Below are 27999 nucleotides of genomic sequence, written 5' to 3' on the forward strand. Positions count from 1 at the left end.
AATTTTAATTTTATATATATGCCATAGTACCATTATCACATAGTGGTGCTGCTTGCTTCTTGAATACTGTTGGTTGTTTCATAGCTTGGATCTCCAACTTTGTAATAATGGTCTTATATATTTCTCATAGGCAGGGTTCCCCTGTTTGTAGAGAGAAATGCATTATTAAGACAGGATATTTCTGCCAGGATTAATGACTTACTTTCAAAATAAGTCTTTAGCTTCAAAAAAGTAACATTACATAAGATGCTTAATTTTTAAAATTATTTTTTAAATTCATTTTTGTGTGAACATATGGAGAAACATTTTTCCAAAGGGCATCCTTTTCCCATGCAGATTTTAAATTGTGGATGCAGGTGGCCAATTAAGAACACTGCTTATCACTTGCTTTTGGAATTGAATACAAATAAAAGGCTTGACTCTTTGAGGCTCTTTGAAATGGAACATTAACCCATAAAGCAAGGCACCAGATAGTAGAATGAGGTAAGCAGCATTCTAGGTCAGAGTTGCTTATCCCTGTTACGCTCTAATGCAGTGGCTTGATTCTGTCTTTCATAGCTCTAGCCTCATCTTTTATAAAATTTACTTTTTTTGCGTGTCTACACTGAAACTGTAAGCTACTCGAACACTAGGCCTATGACTCTTGTTCTTGACTGTGTCCTCAGTACCTAGGACAGTTTTTGGCAATGTGCCTAGTAAATATTTGTTGAATGATTGAATGAATGAATCTACTACTTGGACAAATTTTTACGTTAGAATAATTGAGGGAAAATAGGATTCTTGTTTTGAAATTATTGCCAACAGTTCCCTCCACTGCTTGCCTCTCTAGGAAATCACTTAGATATGAGTTCAGGTGGGGAGGGGAACAGTCTTTTGCAGTTCATTTTGAAGAAACTGGCTTGAAATAGCATTCAAATCAGGAAAAAAGCCAAGAAGCAGACATGGCTAGAGTAAACCAAGAGAGAGCACATCACTGTCTGGGGATAAAGCTCAACACAGCCTGCCCCCGACAGAGACGCTCCTGTGATTCTAAGATGTTTGACTTTAGCATTTTTCCTGTGGTAGAAAAATGTTAGTGAAATATATTCTTGTTTATGCTTTTGTGTCTACAGAGCATGTTTCAACATAGCTGCTGTTTTAATTTGTTTGAGATACCTGTAGCGTGCCTTTTTCTACTAGTGCAAATGAGGAAGAAAATCTCCCTTATTGCAGCTTCAAAGTTATCTATAATAGATTAGAAAAATACACTTTAAAAGTGCTATTTGGGAGGTCTCTAAAAGGAGCCAGAAATGTATTGTTAGATCGTGTGGCTATATATTAGCAGTCAGCTAAGTGTCATTTTAACTAACTGGAAATGGTTCTCCAAGGTCATTTGTAACTTCACATTTCTAATTACTTATGAGCTTATGGATGAAGGGCCGCAGTACTGTACCTGCCACCTTTTTAGCAAGATCATACAAGCTAGGATGACAAGAGTCCATGGCATTGTGTACGCAGCAGTTTGTTTCGCTATGCAGGTTATAGAACCATGTTCGTTCATGGTTTATGGAAACATGGAGTGTCTACTCTGATAGATCGTGGAGTGAAGAAGGTGAAGACTCCATCGTTCACAGTCAAGTGGAAGGAGACAGAAGTGAGCGGGATAAAGTGTATCAAAGTGTTACCAGATCTGTTGATGCTGTGGGTCACTCATGCCTCTCTCTCTTAGATAGTATCCAGATTAAAGTCTTTTAAACATTAAAAAGAAAGTGAAAAACAAGGAAAGCCCCCTACATTCTTCAGTCTAGATGAGGAATCAGGAGAACTGGAATGTTTCTGTGTTGCCAGTACAATGGGTTTGAGCTATATAGGTCAGCATTTCCTGACAGGTGTTGCAGCAGGGCGGGCTTTTCTCTGGAGCACCAAAGGGCAAACACTTAACGTTAGACCATGGGAGCTGGTCTGGAGTGGGAGGACTGCTGTATTTTTGTGCCAGGATTTAAATGTTAGAAATAGATTCAATTATTAGAAAAAGTAACACGGTGGATGTAGGTTAACTGCTAAGCAGTAAACATATACTTTCTCTAGGTAAGTTGTTTCCATTTCCTTGTTGTGTTAAAAGGATGCCTTCCTGGGGACAGGGAGTGACCAAAATGGATTGGCCTTCTATCTGACAACCATCTTGAGGGTAACTGGTTGTGTTATAACTTTAGATAATCATGTTTAAATTAAGCTATGAGGTATGGCAGGCTGCAAATTGTTAAGAGCAAGTCTAACACCATGCTAAGTGTGAATCAAAGCCTGAGAGTTGCCAATTTGATGAGGTGTTAAGACACCTTTTCTGAAATTGGACTGAAGAGGTAAAAAAGAAAGCTTCACCATCTGAGTAACATGTTGGCATTATACAACTTAAAATAATCTGTTGTGTACCTATAGAGTTTGTGTTTCGATCATCTGTGTCAAATCTATTAAATACTGGTTCCCCAAATTCTAAATACAGGGTTTATTTCTTCACTACAGTTAATGTATTCATTCATATTCATAATTTTTCCCAAAGAGGCACACAGCAGAGAGTGTGGGACCCTGGCTGGCCGGAGGCTGTTGGGGTTTTATGAGTCCCCTCCCTCTTCTCGCTGTTAATGATGTAGAAGTCTGGTATTTTCTCGTAGGACAGCTGAGGGTCTTTTTGATATAACCCTTGTAAATTGTCGTTTATATGGCTTTCTGGGGTACTGACGTCGGTGCAGCACCTCTTTCGCACCTGGGATTGTGTTCCTTAGAGTGAAGAGGAGGGAGGCATCTCTGGCAGGCCGTTGGCAGGTCTGAGTGAGCCATCCCCTAAGCTTCCTATCCCCTCTAAATACCCTCTTTTATCTACACAAAACAGTTAAAAGGCTGAAAGTAAGATGGTTAAACCAGCACAGTGATTTATCTCCTTATTTTTGTTACTTAAAAGCCAGTTTGCCACTCTGTGTGTATGCCCTTGGGTATGTCAAGCCACAATTTAAAGCTGGGGCCTTCCTCCTAATTCCCTTTACCCAGTTCCCAGCACTGCATTTTGCTGATTACAGCCCAGGCTTCTAGACTTGCAGTTCTTGCCAGGCCACACCCCTACCCTTGGTTTCTTTTATGTGTTCTCTAAAAAAAATTTTTTTTTTTTTGGTTACAGAGTCTTACTCTGTCACCCCGGCTAGAGTGCAGTGGCATCATCATAGCTCACAGCAACCTCAAACTCCTGGGCTCAAGTGATCCGCCTGCCTCGGCCTTCCAGAGTGCTAGGACTATAGGCATGAGCCACCATGCCCAGCCTTGTACTCTAAAAGTTTTTAAAACAGATGTGCTATGCCAAGTAATTTCCAACCTAATGGGAATCAGTTAAAATGGGAAAACATGGGTGTATATTCACTGCTTGTTCTCTGCTCTTATATAATTCATAATGTGTCCACTCAACTACCTGAGTATTGGTTGGTGACTTCTGAGCCCACTGGAACAGACGTTCATAGACATTTCCATCATAACAGCCAAGTGCTGAATGTAAACACTGATCAGTGAAGTCAAAAGCATCAGTTAACAGGATGGCATCCTTCCTGAGAGAGGAAACAAGAGTTTGTGAGTATTTCTGATTGCTCTTATGAACCTAATTAATCTGGGATGGTGAATAACAACACCTTGCAAGGAGTTGCATCATCATTCGCTTTCTAAACAATTCAGCCTTATTTTAGTTTTTATTTTTTAATCAGTTATATATGTGCAGTATAAAGAGTCAGAATTCCTTAAGGTTTGTTATTTAAAAAGCAGCATACCTCTGTCTCTCACCTCGATCTCCTCCCCAGAAGCAATCAGTTTCAATCTTGCAGCTGATATTTTGGTATTTGCCTGAATGTCTAAATATGTTGTTTATATTGCAGCTTCTTGATGGTTCAGTTTTAGGTATTATCTGTTGACTCTTCATTACAAAAGGTAAGGATTTATTTTTAGCACCTCTTTTTAATTTTTAAGTTTTTTAATTATTTTCTTTTTTGTAGAGATGGGGGGGGGGTCGCACTATGTTGCCCAGGCTGGTCTTGAACTCCTGGCCTCAAGCAGTCCTCCTGCCTTGGCCTCTCAAAGTGCTGAGATTACAGGCGTGAGCCACTGTGCCCAGCCTCCCTCTCTTTATCCCTACCTCCTCCCAACCCCCATGCTTCCTCCCTTAGGCCTTCCTGCCTCCCAATATAGTTAAAATTTTGGCCAGACCAATATTCAGTGTTGATGTTGTGATGACTGTATGTCATCAAAGTGTTTGAGGTGACTGGGATGCTGTACCCAATTTAATCCTTCCTTGATGACCCCTCATCATCATTATGAACCTGTCACCTATTTAATGCCCCTCTGCCCCCTTGTGGTCTCACTTCCTTCCTTATCCAGCTGAAATTTCATGATCTTTTATATTTACTCCCTCAAAAATATATTCAACAATTTGTTTTTGCTTTGTCATACTAGATTAGCAAAACCCATTCTTCCTTATCTCCAACTTTCCACTGACTTCATGCCACCACCTTTGTAGCTATATGTGGCTGGAAAAACCAGTCCTGACTGGTGGTTAAGGGTTCCAGTGGGCCCTGATTGCTGCTCAGTGGTCATATCACATTGCTCTAGGGCACTTCCTCTTCCCTTCTCTTAGGTGATTATTCCATATCTTCTCTTCAGTCCTCAAATGTATGCTACCCACCTCCCTGTCTCTCTTACCTGGGTGATTAAGTAGAAGCAGTAAGAGAATGTCCGTAAGTTCCCTCTCCTGCATTTATGCATACAGGGCTTGCTTTCTTCTTAGTGCAGGTCAACTCTGCAGGCGCCCAGCTTAGGCCAGTCAGTCCCTCCTTGCCTCCTAGATGCCCTTTCCTCTTGCCTGCTAGGGAGCAGTGTTTCAGAAATTCTCCACCTTTCCCTACAACGTCAACATTGCCCTGTCTCCTGGATCATTTCCATCGGCACACCAACATGCTGTCATTTCTCCCATCTTAAACAAAGGCTTTGACTCGATTTCCCCCTCCAGCATCATGGCTCCCTTTTATGACAAAACTTCCTGAAAGTGTTATGCCCATCTGTGCTTACTACTTCCAGTCTTCCCATTCTCCCTGAACTGGACCCATTCAGGTTTTCACTCCCCCTGTTCCACTGAAATAGCTCTTGTCAAGGTCGTATTGTCTTTGGAGGGTCTCAAGACTCAGTACTTGGACCTCTTCTCTTCGTGCACTCACTCGGTGTGACAGCATCCCTCTCGTGGCTTTAAATATCAGCCATATGCCAGTGACTTCTCAATTTATCCCTCCAGTGTCACCTGCTTACCAACATCTGTACTTGGATTTCTAACAGGCTCTTCAAACATAATGTGTCCAAAACCAAACTCCTAATCTGCTAGACTAGACCTTTTCCTGTCTATCCCGCCCAAACCTGACCCTCCTGTAGTCTTCCTCATTTATGGTAAATGGTATTTCTGACCTTCTGGCTAAAAGCCTTGATTTCTTTCTTCTTTCTTGCCCCACATCTAATATATCAGCAAATCTTGTTCTACCTTCAAAATATATACAAACTTTGACCACTTCTTACCACCTCCAGTGCTGTCCCTGGTCCAGTTCACTGTCACCTCTCACCTAGATTACTGCACTGGCCTCCCGGTGGTCTCAGTCTTAATTCTCAATGCGGCAGCTGGAGCGATCCATTAAAAACATAGATCACATTCTTTCAGGTTGTGTCTATCCTATGCTCAAACCCCTCCCATTCTCACACAGAATAAAAGCCAAAGTCTTCATTGCAGTCTTTGCAGTGACCCACTCTACCCTCTCTGGCCCCTCCCTGTACTCCCTGAACTCTCTGACCTCTGCTCTCAGTCTCTACGTCACTCACAGAAGCCATTCCTGCCTCTGTGGCCTCTTCTCTGTTGTCTAGATGGATGTGCCAAGCACACCCTGGCTTCCAACGTTTGTACAGTCGTGTACCACGTAACATTTCAGTCAATGATGGACCGTATATGTGATGTTGGTCCCATAAGATTATGATGGACCCAAAAATCCCTATTGCCTAGCAATTTGTGTTCCAGTTGCCTACAGTATTCAGTACAGTACATGCTGTGCAGGTCTGTAGCCCAGGAGCAATAGCTATACCATAGAGCCTAGGTGTGTAGTAGGCTAGACCATCTAGTTTGGGTAAGTATACCTTGTGATACTCGCACAGTGACGAAGTCACCTCATGATGCATTTCTCAGAACGTATCCCCGTCGTTAAGTGAGGCATGACTGCACTTATGATCTGCCTGGGATGCTCTCTTCCCAGCAGCCACACGGCTTCTCCCCACCTTCCTGCAGGTTTTTCCTCAAATGTCACCCTCCCAGTGAGGCCTTCCCTGACCTATTTAAACTGTAGTCCCCCATCCCCAGCATTCCTTTCTCCCTTTCCTGCTATTCTTTTCTTTATAGCACTTATTACCATTTCACATAGTATATATTTGACTTATTTTGTGTGCGTGTCTGTCTGTCTGTCTCCTCTCTTCTAGCCTGTAGGCATTTGTGGCCCTGTCCAGTCTGAAACTCGTATCCTTCATTTGAGGGATGTTTTCTTCAATTATTTTATTAAAGATTTGCTCCCTTCTCTTTTCTCTGTCTTCTCTTTCTAGACCTGTTACTGGGATAATGGACAGCTAGGATTAGTCCTCTTTTAGAAAATACTTTAACTATTTTCTGTTTGTCTTTTTGCTCTCTTTCTTCTGTGAGATTTCCACAACTTTATCTTCCAGTCCTTGAGTTTTTCATTTTTTAATTTCAAAGAGCTCTTTTTTTGTTCTCTAAATATTACTTTTTAAATAATTACATTCTGATTCTTATTTTGTGGTTGCACAAAATAAGAGCTCTTAGCTCTTTAAGAAGCTTACTGATTTTTTAAAAAGTTTTCTTCTGTGGATTCTCTTGTGTTCTTAGAGTTGCCTTGTCCTTGCTTGTTTTGGTCTCCATCTTTCGTGTTAGGGGTTTTCCTGAGGCGATCCCTGGGTGTCTGATCATAGCTAAGAGCAGGGCATTCAGTAGTCGATGAGAAGCCTGTGGGTGTGCTTGTTAATGTGGGGTGCACCGTGGGGTGAATTAGATCACTGGGGGACTTCGGTGTCTGCGTCCCTTGCTCATTCTGCTTAGGCTGGTCAGATTCTCCAGAGAAGGATCATTTTACCGTCTTCCTGCAGGGTACTAGTCTGCCTTCCAATTTTTTAGGAACCAGTGGGAAAAGAGGGCTGAGGGAGAGAGGTGTCGGCATTTGGCCTATAAAGCCCCCTGTTTTCTGTAGGGTAGCCTTATCCTCAGCTATGCCTGATGTTCCCTATTTATTCTTCTACCAGGGCAGGGTCAAGCAAAGTCTTTCTTTTTCTTTTTTGGAGACAGAATCTCGTTCTTTTGCCCTGGCTAGAGTGCCGTGGCGTCAGCCTAGCTCACAGCAACCTCAAACTCCTGGGCTCAAGCAATCCTTCTGCCTCAACCTCCCAAGTAGCTGGGACTACAGGCAAGTGCCACCATGCCCGGCTAATTTTTTTCTATATATCTTTAGTTGTCCAGATCATTTCTTTCTATTTTTTTAGTAGAGATGGGGGTCTCGCTCTTGCTCAGGCTAGTCTTGAACTCCTGACTTCGAGCAATCCTCCAGCCTCAGCCTCCCAGAGTGATAGGATTACAGGCATGAGCCACCACGCCTGGCCAAGGAAAGTCTTAAAACCACTCAGGAGGAGGAGAACTGAGGATTCAACTCCTTCTGAAATAGCCTTTTGACCCATCGTTCAGTCTCAGTGCAGAGCTGCACAGCGCTGCTAATTCCTGGGCTCTCTGGTTAACTTGCCTGCTAAGTATCTCCATCTGTTCTCCAACTTCCATGTTTCCTCTACTCTTCTCTTTCTCTCTCAGTTTATGCCTTTCAAAACATTTCAATCCTTGTGCTGATGTTTTAGTGGAGTTTCATGAAGGAACAAAAGTAAATGCATATGTTTAATCTGCCATCTTTACCTGAAGTTCCCCAAGTGAGAGTTTATGACTACTTAACTAAAAACCATTTGGGTCAGTTAATTAACATTACACAGAGAGCTAGTTCTATGTGTCACTTAGAATAGTGCACTGTCCTTCATTTGTCATCTCAGAAATCTGAGGAAGATAATGACTAGTCAAGGCAGGAAACTGACACAGACCGGTTAAAAGCATGGAATCTGTCACACACCAAATCACCCGGCATTAGTAAGGTTACTTAGGAACCGTAATGTAAGTAAATCAATTTGTGGGTTTGATGCATGTGGAAGTTGGCAGCTTACATCAGCGCTATCTGTCTTGTCTTGAATTTTAAGTCTCTGGAGCCAAGGCAAGCACTTAGAAATGCTGTTTGCAAATAGAAAAAAGTGTTTATGAGATGTTAAGGTGATCTTTTTATTTTGTCATCACTGCCAACCAGGACTAGCACATTATTTTCTTCATGTTCCTTTAATTGCTGAGTGTTTCAAAACAGCCAAGACGCACTTGGGCTTGAACTGTGCAGTACTTAATTATGCTCTTAATGGTTTTCACCATTGGATTCCCTATATTAGGGAAAGTTTAATACCTGGGGCATGATTGTATGAAATGTATTTTTGACAATTTTTGATGATTTAATTGAACAGACACTGACTACCAACTATCTGTTAGGTGCTTATGTGCAGTCATAAATGGTATGTAACATTATATATTGTTAGAAATAAAGAATTTGGTTTAGTTTTTTTTAAACCTCTGTCTTAAAAATCTTATTTTTAAAAATGTTCAAATCTTTTTCCTTTTTCTTTTCTCTTAGACTTGTTGATAATGAGAACCATTGGAGGCCCCCCCTCGCATATAATAGGCATCATATTTTCTGCCCTATGAGGTCTTCAAAAAATTATGTTCTTAAGTTAGCCCATTTTTCATCTTATGGATGAAAAATATGGTAAATAATTTGTATTGTTTTACTTTCTAATTTTTCTGGTACCCTAGTGAGGTTGGGCTTTGGTTTTGATATGTTATTAAAGCAATCATTTAGATTATAGAATAACAGGATGAAAACCCTGCATTAGTATTTCACAACCCTAAATGGTACTGCATTAAAGCTGCATTTAAAAACTGTTTGTATTATTTATTGTTTTGCAAGTCAATACATGAATTACTGAGTTTAAAAAAAGTTTCATCTTGAAGCTGAGGGAGAATTAAAGTAAGTTTACTAAACTTGGTAAGAATTTGCTTAAGCACATTCAATAAAGACAGGGATATGTTTGAAATAAATAATACCTCAACCTTGACCTTAACATGCGGGTTAAGAGCGCATGCTCAGGGGTCAGATAGGCCTGAGATTGTACCTGGCTCCTCCTCTGGCTAATCTGTGTGACACTGGGCAAGTTAACTCCCATAAGCCTGAATTTCCTTCCCAGTAAAACAGGGAGATTAACAGTATTCATTTCAAAGGGCTGTAAGGATTAAATGAGATGATGCTTATAAAAGCTTAAATGAGATGATGCTTATAAGAGCTTTTGGCACAGTGCCTGGCACGTAAGTGCTCCTTAAATGTTAGCTACGATTAAGACTCTTATTATTAGCACATATTATTCATATATAGCATGCTTCATTTTATTCATATTCCTTAGATACTGATCCTATTTCCTGGACCATGTTGAAGAGTTCAATTGAATTAGCTACTTTATTCTTAAGCATTTTTATTTCTAATTTTTTTTCATTTTTTTCTTGTATTAATTCATAATGCTTTATGTTGGTGTGATAATGCTAGGGTGTAAACCCCTCCAGGGCTGTTGCCAGACCCCACATTAAAATAAGGGTTTGGAGTTTGGAGTGACCTGTGAACAGGGTCTAGGGTTATTCTCTGAAGGCCAGTGTGGGTTGAAGTCTCAGCCACTCACCGGATCAGGAGGAGCAGGTCCAGGTAGGCAGTTCTCGCCATGTCCACTTGGGCCCCAGACAGGAAGCCATCATGGAGAAAGTCGCCTGAGTTCGTCAAGATACCATGTAAGGCGTGGAGGTGACAGAGACGCTTGAGCACCTGCTGAATTGCAGGTTCATCTTCTAGCTTCTGCAGAGCTTCACTAAAGCTCTTCACAGAGGTATAGTAGCAGTGTGCCTACAGAGACACACAGACTCGTTAGCCACTGATTTGTGATTCCCAACTCTAGAAGTCATCCTAGAAGCCTGGCAAGGCTGCTTGAATCAACTTGTCGCAGCCATGTGTTTCCCAGCAGGCTGACAAGCAGCCGCCTTGTCTCCTAGCTCACTCGGGGTCTGACTGAGCCTTTTCCATGGTGTTTTTGTGTATGTTGAGGGCTGGTGGGCTTTGAAACTTGGCCCTTGGCTTCTTCATTTTGCTTGGGGCAGCTTCAAGTGGGGTTGAAAGTAGAAAGAAAGAATATTGGAGGCTGGCCTGGGGACAGTGGAGGGCAACACCACTTTTCTCAAGAAAATAGCTATTGTCTGCCACGTTCAAGGCAGTGGGGTGTGTGTGTGTGTGTGTGTGTGCGCGTGCACGCATGTGTGTGCACCATGGTGTGAGAAAGTGAGGGTTCAAGATGTATATGGAAATTTATCCCAGCTAGAGCATAAACTCCTTAAGGTAAGCAGTGCTGTTATTTAGCCCATATGTAACAGTCTGTCTCTGTCAGTTGTTAAAATAATATTTTGGTACCTGTTGGTAAGTGACCACTGCCATCAACCCAGTGAGAGCCCCTCTGCCAGATGGCCACCTTCTCTGGGACCTTTCTCCCCATAGCCTAGCCACTAAAGGATTAATGCCTGACCAAACAGGAGGCCTTCAGGGCCCTCCTTCCCCCAGCTCCGAAGTCCTTTTGGATTGGCTGGTGCCCGTGTCCTATTGGTTTTAAATATTTTGAATATTTCCCCTCTCCAAGACAAGTGCACATAATTATTAATATTTTATCATGTAGGATGTGTGAGTTCCAGGAGGGTGAGAGAGGAAAAGAGAGAATAGCGTTTTTCAAATTTTTATGTGCATACAGATCACCTAGGGATCTTGTCCAAACGTGGGTTCCAGGGTGAGGCCTGAGCCCGTGCATTTCTAATGACTCCCCTGGGCTGCCCATGCTGCTGGTAGTGACTGTAAGTAGGAAGACTTAGAGAGTCTTGGGGTTCAGAGGAGTTCACTCAGAGGGACGAGGGATGGGGAAAGGTCATCTCAGGCAGGGGGACCTTTGTGTGTAAAGGGCTGTACTTTCAGGAAGCTGCCAGCAATTTAATGAGCTGAAGCGCTGGGGTATGATGCGGTAACGATGGAGGGACTGTGGGAGTTAGAGTGGACCTGTACCTGGGACCCAGGTCCATGAAGGGCTGTGAATGACCAGGTTGGGATTTTATTCTGTGAGGCCAGGGAGTCTTCAGCAGGGCAGTGACCTGATCAGGTTTCTCACTTGGAAAGAACCTGCATTTCCCAGAGGCCTCACAAAGGGGCTGACAGCTCCACTTTGCAGTGCAGACCTGCCGCGCTCACAGCCACGCGGGGCTTGCAGCGTTAGGTTGTGAACATGAGCAAATGTGCTGTGCTGCCTCTGCGGGCGCTGGCAGCCTTTGATGCTCACACTGGGTCCAGCTTGGCAGAACTGGAGATTCCCATTTGTTTTACCTGAGCCCTGTTTTCTCTGTCCTGATCTGAGGGCCACAGTCTCAGATGCTCAAGGCTCTGGGCTGAGCAGTGGGGTGATGGAAAGCTACCCGAGGGCCTGGGCCTCTGCCTTGGAAAGCAGGATGGGAGTAGGGGGAGAAGGTGGCCTACGTGCTTCAGGGAAAGGCCGAGCAGAACCTTGGCACCACGCTCTGAACACAGTGAACTTTATTTACTCTGTGTGCGTGTTGGTTTAGATCCTGGGTCCTGTCTAATTTGGGGGTGGGGTGGGATATATAATATAACACTTATGTGCTAGGTGCCTGAGTTTTACATGTCTTAACTCATTTAATCTTCATCACAATCCTACAAAGTAGGTACTGTTATCAGCTCCATTTTGCAAATGAAGAGATTAAGGCTCTGAAAGATTAAGTTTCTTGCCGAAGGTCACATGACTAGTAAGTAGTGCCAACGGGATCCAAACTGGGCCGTGTTCCTAACTGCTACCCTGTGTTGCCAAAGCCACGGGCAACCGAGGCTGGATTCTGTAATCCAGCATTTGCTCCAGGGGTCCTGGGGACTGACATCCTGCTGGGCAGAGCCCGAGATTACAGGACCAGAGCCTGTCAGAGCCAAAAGGGCTTTTCCATTCTCCTTTGTTTTACGGACGGGGAAGTTAAAGCCCAGGGAGGGAAGTGGCTGCTGAGGTCACGCAGAGCTGGGACCAGACCTTAGCCCACGGCTCCCCCTTGTCTTCCCCTCTGTCGATGGGCCACCTCCCGCAAGTTGCAGTCATTCTCTACCTGCACATTTACGGTTTCCAGAGGGGACCCAGGTGGGCGCTCAAGCTTTCTGTAGAGTAGATAACCCCTACAAAAGCACAGAAAGCCCTATCCATCATGACCTCAGAGGCTCAGCTTGGTCACCACCCCCCCAGGACTTGCTCCTCTCCCCCAAGCTGGCTGAGCTTCCTGCCCTTGGCACCCCCAGAGCTTGGGGCTCACCTCAGTCACTCATCACACCCTCCATGGTGTGTGGGAAAGGACAGCATCTTGACTCAGCTATTTCCTACCTCTGGGATTTAATTCCTCAGAGTTCTCTTTCCATGCCCTAAGATGGAGATGACGCTCGTCTCCCTCACAGGGTTGTGTGTATTCAGTGAGGCAGCCCTGGCAAGCAGCATCGGGGTCCTTTGAAGGCAGGGTATGGGTTTAGAAGACAGACAAATGGGCAACTGTGGGTCCTGTTTTGGTAATTTGGTGGAAGCCTTGGCTAACCCTCTGTGTGGATGGGACATTTAGCGCAGTAGGGGGTGCCCCTGTGTTGGACTGAGCAGGATGAGGGTTGCAGAGTTACCAGCAGCACCGGTGGATGGGGTGGAGGTGGTGGGTCAGCAGGTGGTGCTCATGCCCAGACTGCCCAGGCCAGCCCACCCCCAGAGGCCTCTACACTCCTTCAGGGATCTCCTGCTTGAAGGCTGCCATTTTCTGGGCTTGTGGCCTGAGGATTGGAGTGATCACTTTAGTTTTTCAGTTGTTGTCAGGGCCAGAGTCCCAGCTGCCTAAGCTAGAACTCAGGAGTCATTCTTACCCTTTCCCACACCATCACTCTCTGAGGCCTCTCTTCCATCTTTCCCTCCTGGTCCTTTCCTCCCCCTGTAGCCTGCACGATTCTTCTAGAATGAAACTCTCATCACTTCACTCTCCTGATACAAACTTGGCACAGTCTTCCCAATGCAATGAAAACAAAACCAAAACTTTTCACAATGGTGCAGAAGGTCCCAGGCCTTGCCTGTCTCTCCTCCCTCTCCTCCCTTCCTCTCCTTGTTTCGGTCTTCCTCCTTGAGGTCCTCCTGGAAGTGCTTGTACTTCCAACCAAGCACCATGCCTCTCCTTGCCTCTTCCTTGCCTCCTCCTTTTGGACATGCTGTTCCCTTTGCCTGGAAACCTTCCTCTCCGAAGCTGCCACCCATGACCCTTAGTTAATTTCAGTCATCCTTTAAGTCTTAGCCTATTTGCCGCTTCTTCTGTTAACCATTTCTGACTCCCAAAGGTGGGCAGAGATGCACCTGCTCTAGGGTCCCATCGCAGCCTGTATTTCCCTGTCATGGTGCTTCCTTGATTGTGGCTGTGCATGGACAGTGGCTTCACTGTTGAGCACCCAGCCCCGTGCCTGGTTGCTCAAATATTTGCCAACTGATGGTAAATTATGCACAAACACAAAACAGTGGAAATTGAATCAGACATCCAAGAATTGCCTGTGGGGCTAAGGGGAGACTTGACCTGCTTTTCTGTCTGGGAGGAAATATTTGAACAACCTGAAGCAAATCCAATAACACTGCCTCATTACCTTTTCCCCTAAGAGCTGCCAGCAAGATTGCTTTGGAGTTAAGTCCTTTAATTAAAATAACCCTGGACTAAAGCCTTGGAAGTGAAATGAGGGCAGCGGCCGCCGAGCAGGGCTGGGGAATAATGGCAGAGCTTGGATCTTCCCAGCAGGGTAGCCTGCCTGGGAAACAAAACGGGTCCCTTGCAGCTTCAGCTGACGGACAGCTCACCTTAGCAGCCTGGAGGTGTATGACAGTGGTCTGGTTCCAGGCCTCGTGCTGGTCCGCCCCAGATTGCGTCAGGGTCTGTAACTGATGTACCGAATCCTTTATGAGCCTGGAGACCAAAGAAAAAGAGGCTCAGCTTCCTGACTGAGTGGAAAATATAACTGATGGGCTGCCTGGAGTCCCTCAGAAATAGACATAATTTCTATTTATTGACCACTTATGTGTCATAAAGCTAAATGCCTGATACTCGTTATCTCTTTAACCCTTTTAAGGGCAGGCATTCCTAATTTGCACTGGGGATGTCCAAGAGAGGTTAACTAACTTGTCCAGGGTCAGAATTTGGACTTGTTCTTTTTTTTTTTTCTTTTGTTTCCTTTCTTAATCTATTTTAATTTTTTTACTTTTTTAAAACATGATAGGACTGTTTTTTAAAAATTTATTTATTTATATTTTTGAGACAGTCTAACTCTGTTGCCTAGGCTAGAGTGCCATGGCGTCAGCCTAGGTCACAGCAACCTCAAATTCCTGGGCTCAAGCCATCCTCCTGCCTCAGCCTCCCGAGTAGCTGGGACTACGGGCGTGCACTACCACACCTGGCTGATTTTTTCTATTTTTAGTAGAGACGGGGTCTCACTCTTGCTCAGGCTGGTCTCCAACTCCTGAGCTCAAGGAATCCTCCCACTTTGCCCTCCCAGAGTGCTAGGATTACAGGTGTGAGCCACCACGCCTGGCCTGGATTTGTTCTTAATCACCATGTTGTGAAGCCTCAAGGCCACAGGCCAGGAGCTGTCCCCTTTTTCCAATGCAGATTCTACCCTGATGCCACTGTTTTCTGGCCATTCTGTTGAATGACTGCCTATGGCCTGAGCAAGGAGAATGTTTTTTCTCCAAAGGCTAGTGAGGCCTGTCGGTCACCCGCCTGCTGCAAGTCCTACTCAAGGGACCTAGAAACAAAAACAAAACCAACGCTTGCCCTCCAAACCACTAAATTAATCATTTGCCATTTTGTTAACCTCAAATCTCTTTTATTTTCTATTCCCTGTCCATCCACCCATGACCCTTGGAATTTGTGTGTAAAGCAAACTGTTTATGAGGCAATATTTATTTTGCTTCACCAGGGAATAGATAAACAGATGTCACATTGAGTTTCAAGCAAAGAGAAATATCATGGCATTTTAATGACCCTGAGCCATCTTATTTTTCCTTCCTCAACTCTCCCAACTAAAGTGCTCGCTCTCTGAGGCCTGGGCTTTTTATCTGACTGGTTTATCGATAGATCCCTAGTGCTGAGAACAGTGCCTGGCATGTTGTAAGCACTTAATAAATATTTTTTGGAATAAATAAATAAATGAACGTCCCAAGTTGCTTTTGATCTTGAAATTACCATTAAACATCTCTGGGATCACAAGTTTGGGATATAAGACCTCTTATTACATACTGAAAATATTTTTGTTTTGTTATTCCAGTTTGTTTTTGGTGTTTTAATTTGGGTCAGAGTTCAGAAGATTTCCTTTTTAGATAGTTAAATCTCTTTGTCTTTTCCTTGGTGGTGTCTGTGCTAGGTCTGGACCTATCTTTATCCCCAGCCCCTAGCATACTGGGTCATTCCTGACATAGCCTGCATGATTGGACCTGACAATATTTGTGGGATAACAGAATAGATGAGTCCTTGGTTTCGTCTGCAGTCCCTGGAGGCTACTAGACCCTAGAAATAAACCCTTGGGGTAGTCATATTTTTGAAAATTAGTTTTATATTATAGGATATTTCAAACATATGGATATTGCTTTATTAGCATTTGCATATTGATACATTTGTAGTATTTACATAGAGGTACATACGTTGTATTGCAAATCACCACAGGAACCTAAGGATTTTTAAAATTCCTTTCACTGGCTAGAGAGGTGATGTCCTTCTACTGCTGTGACCAGGATGGGGAAATGATGGTCCATGGCTGATGGGTGGCAGGAGCTGAGAGGACTGAGGAGACTAGGGGTGGCGTGGTGTGTATATGCGAATGCCCATCCAATAAATCCCACAGGTCCTAGTGTGGGAAGGAGCCTACCCCCAGGTGGGATGGCGATTTCTTAGCACTGGCTTACCTGGTTGCCATGTGTGCCCAGGCTGTGGTATAGAGCTCCGGGCAGAGGAAGTCTGCTGCCCTCTGGGCTGGGCACCTGGACAGATCAGGTGCAGTAAGATACTCGACAGATGGAGGAAGAGACCTCTGTGATGTGGATCCAGGGGACACCTGAGCCTGCAGGTAGCTCTTCACCAGAAACCTGGGGAATGGGGGTAGGGGTGGGGGTGGAGGGTGCAGGCAGGTGAGAGGTGGGGGTGCTCTGTGGGACAGCCCAGCACCCCTCACTCCCAGAGGCAGGCATGCTTATCCTGGCTTCAGGCTTCACATGGGAGAGCTAGTGTCACCCAGGCCTTAGCCCAGTGTCCTCCTGATGGGTACCCCTGCTCCAGGGCCCCTCATGCCATCCTCCTGCACGAGCACGCCGACAGTGAAACAGCTGTGGAGCTGGGGCAGACACTCAGATCCCGAACATAAACCCTTTTGAAATCTGAGCAAACAGAATATTTTCTGTCAAGATCTTCTGATTTGGGGATTTATGATGACTTCTACAGTGACTGTGTGGAAATTAAATTTTCTTAGCTGAAAAAGGGTAGATGCAAGAACGCTAACACAAGTAGGAGGATTATAGGTGACTCTTAGATGCTGCCTTCTGATAACCTAGTGGCTATAGGATCTGGGCTCAGACAAGCCCAGATTCCCATGCAGCTTCCCCGAGACCCATGTGATACTGTAGAAGTAGCTTCACCTCCTAAGTGTCCCTCTCTAGATGGGGATGATAATTCTCACCTGATAGGAGGGTTGTGAAAACTGAATGAGACACATTTGGGAAGTACTTGGCACGGTTCTGGGCACCAAGTACCTAATATATGCTATTGCATTCCTTTTGTAATTTGGAAAAAAAACCCCACAATGTTATATATTTTTTTAAAAATCCAGTAAATGTTATATATCATATTTGCCAGTGAACTCCTTTCTCCCTGCACAGAGGAGCATTTGCCATGTTTCGCCACCTGAGAATAGGTGAGTGTGAGAGGCTCTGTCAGCCTCGAGACCCCACAGATGTAAGAGGGACGAGAAGAAACCGCCTGTGTGGACGAGGCCGACTCGGCCATCACTTCCTGCCTCAGGTTGGAGCCCGTGTGTGCAGGCTTTGTGCCAAGCCTGGGACGCTACGGTGAGCAAGGCGGCGGTGGCCCCTGCCCTCAAGGAACTCCTGATCTAGTTAGGAAGCAGAGCTAAAAAGGTAAACCCAAAGGAAAAAAAAAAAAGACAATTATAGGTGATGAAACTGTTGCGAAGGAAACAAGGCAGTGTTGGGTAGGAGGGAAGCAGGTGTGAAGTCCCCGTGGTGGGAAAGAAGTGTGTGGCTGGCGGAAGTGAGCAGAGGCAGGAGGGTGTGGGAGCAGGATGGGCAGGGAGGCAGGTGCGACCTTGCAGGCCACAGTACAGAGAGTGGCATTTTCCTACGAGCAGTGGGAAACCACTGAAGAATTTTAAGCAAGAGGAAGATGTGATCTTCTCTAGGCTTTGAAAAGATCCCTCTGGCTGCCTGGGGGGAAGTGGGGCAGGGTAGCAGCAGGAGACCAGGGAGGAGCCTGAGGCCGTGTTCTAGGTGAGAAGGTGGTGGCCTGGCTGGAGCAGCAGTGGAACTGAGGGGAAGCCAGTAGATTAGACACATACTGTGGGAACTGGACAGTCCCCAAATGCTGCTTCCCAAAGTCTGCTCCCTTTGTGGGCATCAGCCAGAAGCCTCTACCCAAGCAGAAACGTGGCATGTCCTGAGGGGCTGGGCAGAGGCCTGGGCCAGTCTGGACCTTACCTGGCCACCTGCAGGTAGAGCACTGTGTTCTCACCCTCGTAGATGGAGGAGGCCAACACTCTGGTGACCAGTGATGGCAGGCCACTCAGCTTTGAGTATCCGTGTCCGCCACAGGCCCTGAGGCACATCTCGGCTCCCTGGATGCAGAAGTCCGCCATCATGGCCTTTGCACCTGTGCTCAGCGCGTGGAGCTGTGCGGACAGGAAGAGCAGCCAGGCAGTGTAAGGGGGCCCTTCGCCCTCGGTAACAACCTCACTTCCCACTTACTGAGTATTTACTGCGTGCTAAGCACAGCTCTGTGAGGGAAGAAGTGTGTCCTCAGCTCACAACTTTATGAATGAGAAGGCTGAGACTCAGAGAGGTTACGTGACTCACCCAAAATAACACAATTAGGCCATGTCGCTGTCAGGGCAATAAGAACCAAGGAAGACCTGGCCTGGCCAGTGTCTCCAGGATCTTGGGAGTAGGGTGCTACCTGGATTGGGCCCGCCATCCTCCAGGAGTCATGGATTTTGCTGGCAAGCAGAGGTTTTGGAAAGCTGGCCTGTGAGGATGGGCGCCCACTATCAGCCCACTTCCTGGGTTGTAGGAAGGTGCTGTGGTCTGAATGTGTCTGCCCAAAATTCATATGTTGAAATCTTGACCCCCCAAGTGGTATTAGGAGGTGGTGGGGGCTTTTGGGAGGCGATTAGGCCATAAGGATGGAGCAGCCCTCATGCATGGGATTAGTGCCCTTAGGAAAGACGCCCGAGACAGCCTCCTCAGCCCTTCACCATATGGGGACACAGTGAGAAGGTACCATCTATGAACCAGGAAGCAAGCCCCTAGCAGACACCACATCTGCTGGTGCTTTGATCTTGGACTTCTCAGCCTCCAGAATTGTAAGAAATAAATTTCTATTGTTTATAAGCTACCAGTTTATGGTATTTTGTTATATCAGCCCCAATAGAGGAGCTGCCAGGCAGCAGGTCTGATTTGAGTTTTTGGTTCTTGAAAGCATCTACCCATCTTTCAAACTTTCAGGTCCTTGAGAGAAAGGTCATGTCCCTTTACCTCTCTGTGCCGCTGTTTCCTCATCTGTAAAATGGGGATACAAATGGTGCCTACTCTACAGTTGGAAGGATTAATGAAGCAATGCTTATAAAACACTGTGCCTGGACAGACTGAATCTGAGCATATATGTAATTCCACAGTGTTTTATCCTAAGCCTTTGGGCCAGATATATTTAGGAATCAGAGTAGCTTTTGAATTTTAGAATGGTAAAGTGGGCATTTAAGGTAGATTATATATGATACCCCCAGTGGGGTTTGGGGCAGCCTTAGTGATTAAACACTAAGCAGGATCAATAATCCTGCTGCAAAATGTATTCACACTCCGTGGGATAAATCAGGTCAGTTCAGGTCAAACTGTGCCACCAAATGAGTTCCAAACAACTTTCAGTTTTCAGGGCAGATGCACATCAGGGATTGTGGACCTGTGTTCTCTCTAGATTATTTCCTCTGACATTTGTGTAGCTGTCTCTGGGGGCCAGGTGTGAGTAAATTTGTCTATCACCCAGATACCCTGGGATGTGGGGGGCTGGGGGAGGTGGGGGGTGGGAAGGGCCCAAGGGAGCAGGGCTATGGCTGCTTCCCAGTGAGCAGGGCGACCTCAGCCGCCGTCCCAGCCGCTGCCCCTCAGCAGACAGCAGGTACCTCAGGCAGGAGGCTGAAGTCTCTGTCCAGGATGGCACTGTAGGAGCGCTGGAAGAATTCCAGGATGCTGACTGCCAGGAAATGGAAGGCGTAACTCATGGCCAGCGGAGGAAAGAGTTTGTGCTGCTGTGTCTGGTAGTCCAGGATTTTTGCTTCTGGGTCACTGAGGGGAAAAGAAGCTGAAGATTTAGAAGATCGCTACTTGCCACGTCCATCCTCCCGTATCCCCAACACCATAAAAGCCTTAAAGACAGACAGTTCTGTATAACTCTTTGCAAAACTTGACCTGAGCTGACATGAGGCTATTAATAACCTCTTAAAATCCCACCTAACATGACAGTCCACGCGTTTCATGGCAGAAATATCGACACGTTTGCTTATGGGTACTGCCCTTGTGGAGGGAGGTTTACAGAATTCCAGCATACACACTGTCTTATCCTAAAATCTGAAAAGTTCTGAATTGCAACACATCTGGTCCCAAGGATTTCAGGTGAAGAGCGTGATGATGATTTGACCGTGTGACCTTCCACTGCCCATGTGCTCAGAAATATGTCAAGCCTCAACAATAACTCCTAGGACGTGCGCTCGGGTCTGGTGGAACCCAAGGAAGGGACTGCATTTCTGCCTTGCCCAAGGCTGTGTTCTCAGTGCCTGCGACCGTGTCCAGCACACAGGGGCCATTCGGTAACTGTGGGTTGAAAGCGGGTGTGATTATGAGAAGCCCCCATAGAGGGCAGGAACCTGGGGGCTCCTCTCTGGGGCAGCATTTCCTTACCCCAACACGTCCTTCTTATAACTGTAGTGGGAACACTTCTGCAACCCAGGCAAATGGGCTGCAAGCAGGACATAGCAGCAGCCTTCTTCCCAGCAGCCCTGTCCTCCAGAGAGACTCCCTCAGCCCAGATCCTGAAGCCCAGCTTGAGGGTGCTGTAGGTTTGCCAGAGGAAAGGCCCCTGGGCCAAGGGTCCGGTACATCTTACTGCATTCCACCCTCAATGCCACCCTGAAAGGCTGCTCCTGCCACACCCATTTTGTAGATGAGGAAGCTGAGGGACAACGAGGCGAGGTGGCCGAGCGTCCAGCAGGCTTGCCTGGCTTCCAGCCTCAGTCAGTTACATCAGCCTCATTCTGGGCCCTTGAGCCCCGGCATGAGAACCCCAGGCTCTCAGGCTGACTGTTCTCAAGTTCCAGTCCCGCTGATCTCACCATTTACGGGTTAGAAAACTGGGGCCCAGAGAGGGCAAAGGATTTGCCCAGGATCAGTCAGCAGAGCTGGGATGAGAACTGTCAGAACTACAAGTTCAGTCATGCTGTGACCCTTTAATCCTATTCTCACTCCATTTTGCTGCATCCTGCAGGGGTGTCCATTGGGACACGTTTATTCTAAAGCATTATTCGTTGTGTACCTGAAATTCAAATGTAGCTGAGTGTCCTGTATCTGGAAACCCTGTGTGTGTGCACACGCGTGTGCTTAGGTTAAAACAGAGGATACGGTCGGTCCTTGCTATTCTGGGCCCTGGGGGTGGAGGGAGGGGTGGCCAGGCACACCAAGCACAACAAAAGGCATCCTGACTTAGACATACCGCAGTCAGGTGCTCAGTCAAGCCAGACAGAATGAGTTCTGCCACATACAGTCTGAGATGACCTGACAAAACAAACTCAGCCAGTCATGGTCTGGCTGACCCAGACTCACTCTATCCCCTGCGGCTGTACAGAAAGAGTCGGACTCGGACAGGGCCAAAGACACAGTCACACGGAGCCTGATGGGGTCAGACACAGGTTGGGCCAGCTGGGTTAGAGGGAGCCAGAGAGACCCCACCGACATGCCCAGATCCAGGAAACGTGTGTGTGTGTGTGTGTGTGTGTGTGTGTGTGTGTCGGGGGGTGGTGGGGAGGAAATGCCTGCTTCCAGCACCCCAGTGGTGTCGGGGGGCGGGCACAGTGGGACTGAGAGATAGCAGGTCTGCTGTGCTCAGCCTCCGGGCGCCCCTTGCCTGGGCCGGAGCCGGGATTGGCGACGTATGACCGAGTAGCGCACGGCGATGACGCAAGCCTTCTGCAGCTGGGGGAGGATCTCTCCCAGCAGAATTTCCACCCGCGTCACCACCATGGAAAGATAGTTGCTCTGTTCTGTCCCAAGCTTGATGTAGGTGCCATCTGGCAAGACCTGTGTGGGACAAGGATGGGTTCGGGGTCTGAGCCAAGGCCCGCCATCCTGCCCTGTCCCTAGAACTGTGAGCCGGCACAGCCGGCGGTGCCACGCTCCTCAGCCTCATCTGGAGCAGACGGCCGCCGTCAGCCGGGATGTTACAGTACCAGACGCTTCTGTGCTTGTTGCTCACTAGACACTTCCCTAAGTGCCCTGGTTCATAGCTCCTTTCCTGGGACACCCTGGACCTCCTCCTCATCCACAACTAAAGGGATAATGCCTGGCAGAATTGGGACCTTCAGAACTGTGCCAGCACTCTGGCCGGCATCTGCTCGGTGACTGGTTGTGTCCAGGCCTCACTGTGGGTAAATATTACGCGTGTCATCCTCAGCCCCGTCCCTCTCCTGGGACTGCCTTGCCAACCCCACCCCCCACAATTGCTCTGCCATCCCATGTCATGAGCATTTACACCTAAGAAGTCTGAGGCTCGGAGAGACGAAATGACTTGCCCGAGATCACACTGCTCCTAAGCTGGGGTTTGACCCCAGTCTATGGGACACCAGAGCCTCTTTGGGTGGGCGTATGTGGCCCAAACTCAGCCCGCAGGAGGAGGACCCAGAGCCAACAGCAGTCTGCACAAAACACAGGTCCCTTGTCCAGGCAGTACAGGTCCCCAGCCTCCCCAGGCTCCTGACCTGGGCAAAGCGATTCAGCATGTTCTCCCTCGGGACTCGCACATGGTCCAGTCGCAGGAAGCCATTGTCCATTTGATCAAAGTTCATCTTGGGCCCAATGTCCCCAACAGTGATTCCTAGAAGGAGAGGGAGATGAGAACACCCATCAGTTGAGCGTTTGCTATGTGCCAGGTGTCACACATGCATTCCAGCTCACAGCAGCCTGTGACAGTGGTGTTATCACACCTGTTTTGCAGGTGAGCAAGCTGAGGCCAGGAAGATTCAGATTCTTGCTCAAGGTCACCAGCCAGTTAGCACCAAGTCTGCCCAACTGGACCCCTCCCTGACCAAGGGAGAGACGTGTCTCAGCTTCTCCTGTGGACCTCTAGGGCCCTGAGACAAGGAGGCCTGGTAGGATCTCCTCCTGGCAGGGGTCCTTGAGGGAGCAGCATGGGCTTACCTGGCAGCGGGGTGTGGTCCTGAAGGCTCCGGATGGGCACAATAAAGCCGTGCATGCCCCGCCGGGCTCCTGAGCAGATCAGCTGGGCCAGGACCAGGGCATGCGTGGCCGACCGTCCCACTGAGGGCAGAGAGATGAGAGGCCCATCACAGGATGACCCTCCTAGGGCTGGGGTCACTGATGGGGCCTTGAAAAGTCACTGGTCACAGAGAGGGGGGATTGCCCCCAAAGAATCAAACAGACCTAGCAGTGATTTGGCAAAGGCAAATGAAATGAGTGAGATTCTGTTCCCCCCCAAACTACTAATGAATCACTGTCGTCAACCTCATGACAATGAATACAGGTAATTACCACTTATCACAGTCCAGGTGGTGCCAGACCCTGTGACGATGCTTTCCAGTTCTTACAGGGCAGGTGCGAGGAGTCCCATTTTCCCGATAAGGAAATTGAGGCTCCGAGAGTGGAGTGACCCCCTGAAGGTCACTGGCCTGGAGGGGGCAGAGCTGGGATTTGAAGCCTGGTCTGCCTGATCTTGAAGGCTGGCTTCTTTTCTCTGCAGTTTTGACTGGTCATTCTCTCTCTCTCTCATGTCTCTCGTCTGCCTGTCTCTCTCAATTCCCCCCCTCCGTATCTCGCCCCTCTGTCACTCCCCTGCTCTAGCTGGACTCCTCACATTTGTTTTATTTAATTTTTTCCACACAAGGCACTCACTGACTGGGTCTGCAGGTGCCACAGATGTGTCCTCAGAGGTGAATTCTCAAGTCTGAGGAAGGAGGACCCCCCCCCCTTGGGGCTTGGAAAATCAATCTCTCAGCCCAGGGAACGCTTGATGTGGGCGCCACCTGGTGGCCACCGGGGGAGGCACGGTGTCGGGGCGGGGACCTGATGGGCGCTGGAGGCCGGAGTGAGCCTTTCTGGGTGCGCCAGCAGGGGCAGGGAGCGTGCTTTTCTCACTAGCTGTGCAATCGCAGGGCCTGGGCTCCCGCTGGTGGTGGCATCATCACTAACTCAGGAGATGAGAGGAGCTGGTGTCGTGGGGAGGGCCTGGGGCTAGGCCAAGTGTGTGTGTGTGTGTGTGTGTGAGAGAGAGAGAGAGAGAGGCCTTGTCCCTCATCCCCCCAAATTTGGGTCTGTTTTGTCCTCTACTTCAAAATTCCCTTGGGGACCTCCCCGCCACTCACTACTTTACAGAGTGAGAACCTGAGGCTCAGGGAGGGGAATTGACCTGCTCGAGGCCACCAGCCTAGAATAGAAATCAATCCGAGGTCTGCTGGACATCAAAGCTAGTGCCACTCTGCCCTCCAAGTTTGTTCTACTTGGGGAGAGACAAGGAACGGGGATGGAGGGATACTCACGGTCCCCAGGCCACCATTTGGTGGCGGTTATCGTGGGGCTGTGTATCACAAACTCCTGGGTGGCCGGGTCATAGGTGGCTTCAGTCTCCAGGCCCTGAAGGTATGTCCCTTGGGATCAAGAAGGGAAATTAGACATTGGGCCTAGGTGGGTTCCTACCTGGGAAGCAGCTTCCAGGTGGCCCTGGCACTCTTAGGCACCAGTCCAGCATGGAGTGAGGGTCGGCGCGCAGCGGCACGCGCAGGCATTCCTCCCCATTCATCCACGGGCCGTGTGCGGGACACACCATCCCCTGTAGCCCTGTAGCCTTTCCACGACAAGGGATGGATGCCGATGTTTCCGGAAGGAATGACTTGCCCCACTGGTAGCGCATACAATGTTTGTGCAAATTAGAAAAAGACCCTTGACTGCCATCTACTGGAAATTTTCCTATTAAATATATAAATCTATGACTACTGACATGCGAATGGGCCCTCTGGAGTTGTGCAGTACACACCTAAACGCTGCATGCGACAGCCCGCACTCACCGTGTCCCAGTTCTGTCTGGGCATATGTTGCGATGATCTGGTGCGTTTTGCAGAGTGGCTCCCACTTGGCAATCTGATCCTCTGAGCCCAGGCTCCTGAGGGCTTTCAGGAAGATTTTGTGCACACCTAACACCGTGTCTCCAGAAAGGGCTCTATGGGGGAGGGATGCTGTGATTGAGTAGCCTATGGGAGACAGGGGCCCGGGAACCCCAGCCTGGGTACAGCACAGGAGGGAAGGGGCACCTGGCATCCTGCTTTCCCAGCCGGTACTGCCTTTGTTGGGGAAAATGGCTCATGGGCCTGGGGTGGGAGGAAGGTTCCAGGTAATCCCAGGTGGATTTCTCTACAGTGGGGCTGCCCTAGGAGTCAGCACCTGTGAGCATAGACGGATTCCTTTTCCGACCAGCCCCATCTCTGTATTAGCATCTGAGTGTGGAATGTCTTCCGCACGGCCGCCTCGTAACGCTCATTCTGGGTCATGAAATAACTATCCTGACCGCTAAACTCTGGGTCACTGTGGATGATGCTCTCTGCAGGGGACAGAGAACAAGAGGGCTTAGGGATCTGGGTGAAGTTTCTGGCACCTTCAAATCTTCCCACTCACTTGCTTCATGGACCTGGAAAGGAAGTCAGATATTATTGTCATTTACAGGTGAGACAACTGAGGATCAGATGTGGGAAAGTGACTTGCCCGAGGTTACAAAGCTATGCAATGGTAGAATTTTAAAACCAGCATCCAGGTCTTCTGCTGCCTAGGTCTCTTCTATCCCTCAGATGAGCTCAGGGAACAATGGCATGTTAAGAGTGCCTTTACGGTCCAAAGGAATGAATCTCTAACAGTGGAATTTCAAGGGCAAAGTTTATTTGAAGGCAGGACTGCTAATCAAGGACTCTCCTCCAAGCAAAGCATGGGGCATAAAGCAGATGCTCCATTCCTCAGCCTCCCCTTACCAACTCTCCTCCGGCATGCAGTGTTCTGGGCACCTCCGTCAAGGATGTTGGTGAGCCGTTCCACGTCGAAGGACTGCGTGTGTCTCTCGCTGTCTATGTCGGGATGCACTTGCCCGCTCCAGGTGTTCCCCAACGACACTCGGTGCACTGGGCTGCTCATCCTGTCCTGGATCTGCCTGCTAACTGAGGAGAGACACTTCTGGTCTGGCTGGTCTGAAGGTCTGCTCTGAGCATCGGGCCGTGCAAAGAACCTGTGTGTGGGAGGAACTGCTGGGTGTCAGCCAGGGGCTGCTGGGTGGAGAAGAGCCTGAGTGCCTCTCCACTTCTGCACGCTCTGTGGCACTGGCTGTGGCCTGGGCACCGTATGCAGCCATTGCTCAAGCATTGCCTGGGGAAATCCTCGTGCAAAGTCAATGAAGGTGACACATGAAGAAAATAATCCCAGCAAGGTTAAGTGAGTGGCCTCTAGCCACACAGCTGAAGGTGGCCAAGAGTCTGACCACAAAGCACATTCTTTGTCCACACTACAGCCCCACTGTGGGGGCTTCTGGGGGGAAAGTTCTGGGCTCATTTAGCCCCTTTTCTGTCAGCCCTATGGGGTACCGTGGAGCTGAGGTGAGGAAGCCTGCTCTCTGTCTGGGAAGTGTTCCCCGGGAGCCCCTGGGTGTCCCCGAAGCCAGGGTGGGTGCTGCCTCCTTCATGGCAAATCTTTGGCCACAGCGAGGCCACCCCCAGGTGTGGTCCATCCTTCTCCAGTCTCTCAGATCCATCTGCTCCTGCCCGTCTCCTTGGCTGCCACTCAGGCCACTGTCATCTCTTGCCTGGCTTCCACGTCCCTCTTATCTGCTCTCCCAGCTGCCAGGGTGAGCTCTTGAACTGCAGATCACGTTTTCCTCCCCTGTGTGGGATGTGCCCTTGGTGCCCACTGTTTGTCCCTCTCCTGCATCAGCTCACCCCGGCATCCCGGGCTCCATCACTCCTCCTACCCTTCACCCCTGCGGTTCCCTCCGGCCAAGGCTCAGCAGCGCCCTGTGTTCCTAGTGAGCCCCAGCTTCCAGGGACCCCTCCCCCATGACACCCTCCTGATGGCAGTACCCTGGGAGGACTCAGCACCCCTTTAGTCCCCCCACTGGGCGCTATCAGTGTTCGGGACAAGTTCATATTTACTGGTGTGTCCTCCCCCAAGGCAGTGGGCACCCCGGAGCCCACTCTGCGTTTCTGGCTCGCAGGGGGCATGCTGCCACTCTTTCAGGTGGCTGCCACTCTTTTGATTTCCCTTTTTCCTCATCTCAACCCTGTGATGCACCGTGGTTCTTAACATTTTCTAGAGCGGACGGACGGACGGACGTGGGCCTTGGGGAGGGAGGAGACTTTGTAAGGTCATGCAAACATGTAGCAAGTGGCATTCATATGCAAGTCAGGACTGCGGGGTGCTGGCAGGGAGCCCCATCTTCTGCCCCTGGGTCCCCGCAGGCCCCATCTCACCAGCTTCTCTGCCCCTTGCTCTCTCCACTCTGCCTCCTCCTGCCTCCTTGCCTGTCCCTAACCCCTCAGGCCTCCCTGCCTTCCTCCGCCAGCCTTGGCTGGGGCTGTGCCCTTTGCCCAGAACACCCTTTCCTCGGATGTCACCTCCACTCCCGTGTCCCACCTCAGTGTCACCTCCACCTCTCAGTGACCACCTTCTTTAAAATCCCGAGCCCCTCCCCGGGCGTTCCCAGTCCCCTTCGCGCTGCTGTACTCCTTTTCTTTTCACAGATCACCTTCTAAGACACGAGATAATTTACTCACTTACTATGTTTTTGTTTACTGCTGTCTCCTCCCTGCTAAAACAGAAGCCGGAAGAGGGCCGGGACCTCTGTCTCAGCCATGCTGTGGCCCTGAGTCCTAGTGCAGGGCCTGGCTGGTGGGTGCCTAGTCAGCAGGAGCCGCGCTGGGGCCGTTCCTGGGGCGGGCCAGTCCCCAGGGGTCTCCCAGTCCCTCCCCTGCCCTTGGTAAGGCTCTGCTGACTCACCTCTGTCCTATGCTGACACTGCAGGCCCGGCTGGCCTCTCCCTGGGTGCAGACTTAAGCCTCTGGCAGGCTGGGTGCTCAGCCCTTCTGTCCTCCCACCGGGGGGCTGGGACACGGAAGTCCG

At 48.6% G+C, this 27999-nt stretch overlaps 1 protein-coding gene across 8 annotated transcripts; it reads right to left on the reverse strand.

Moving 5' to 3' along the window:
• Positions 1–3: 3 nt before the first annotated feature.
• Positions 4–27996, reverse strand: ACOX2 (acyl-CoA oxidase 2). 8 transcript variants are annotated; one of them, XM_069476006.1, is made up of 16 exons: positions 27877–27996; positions 27654–27776; positions 25866–26044; positions 25288–25444; positions 24915–25066; positions 24390–24497; positions 23035–23154; positions 22596–22711; positions 21746–21918; positions 19752–19914; positions 18058–18248; positions 16258–16437; positions 14161–14266; positions 9898–10115; positions 3434–3566; positions 4–141 (listed from the first exon to the last, which is right to left on the reverse strand). In XM_069476006.1, the coding sequence occupies exons 3-16, from the start codon at positions 26023–26025 to the stop codon at positions 79–81; spliced, it is 2040 nt and encodes a 679-aa protein (XP_069332107.1). In that variant the 5' UTR covers positions 26026–26044; positions 27654–27776; positions 27877–27996; the 3' UTR covers positions 4–78. The 8 variants fall into 8 exon arrangements, with proteins under 8 accessions (XP_069332107.1, XP_069332106.1, XP_069332103.1 ...); XM_069476005.1 differs by having other exon boundaries at positions 25866–26048; XM_069476002.1 differs by having other exon boundaries at positions 25866–26116.
• Positions 27997–27999: the final 3 nt, after the last annotated feature.

Source organism: Eulemur rufifrons, chromosome 7 (genome assembly GCF_041146395.1).
Source record: "Eulemur rufifrons isolate Redbay chromosome 7, OSU_ERuf_1, whole genome shotgun sequence".
NCBI classification, from domain to species: domain Eukaryota; kingdom Metazoa; phylum Chordata; class Mammalia; order Primates; family Lemuridae; genus Eulemur; species Eulemur rufifrons.

Bases quoted from the DNA above. Each gene is read 5' to 3' on its own strand.
- ACOX2 (XM_069476008.1), bottom strand. From the start codon at position 26,025: ATGAGCAGCCCAGTGCACCGAGTGTCGTTGGGGAACACCTGGAGCGGG. The intron at 19,915-21,745 runs GCAAGGGGCGCC...TTTTCCCCTCAG, and splicing joins CAATCCCGGCTCCGGCCCAG to TGACCCAGAAGCAAAAATCC. The intron at 142-3,433 runs GTAGTTGAGTGG...CTCTACAAACAG, and splicing joins AGTCACCAACCAATACTCAG to GGGAACCCTGCCTATGAGAA.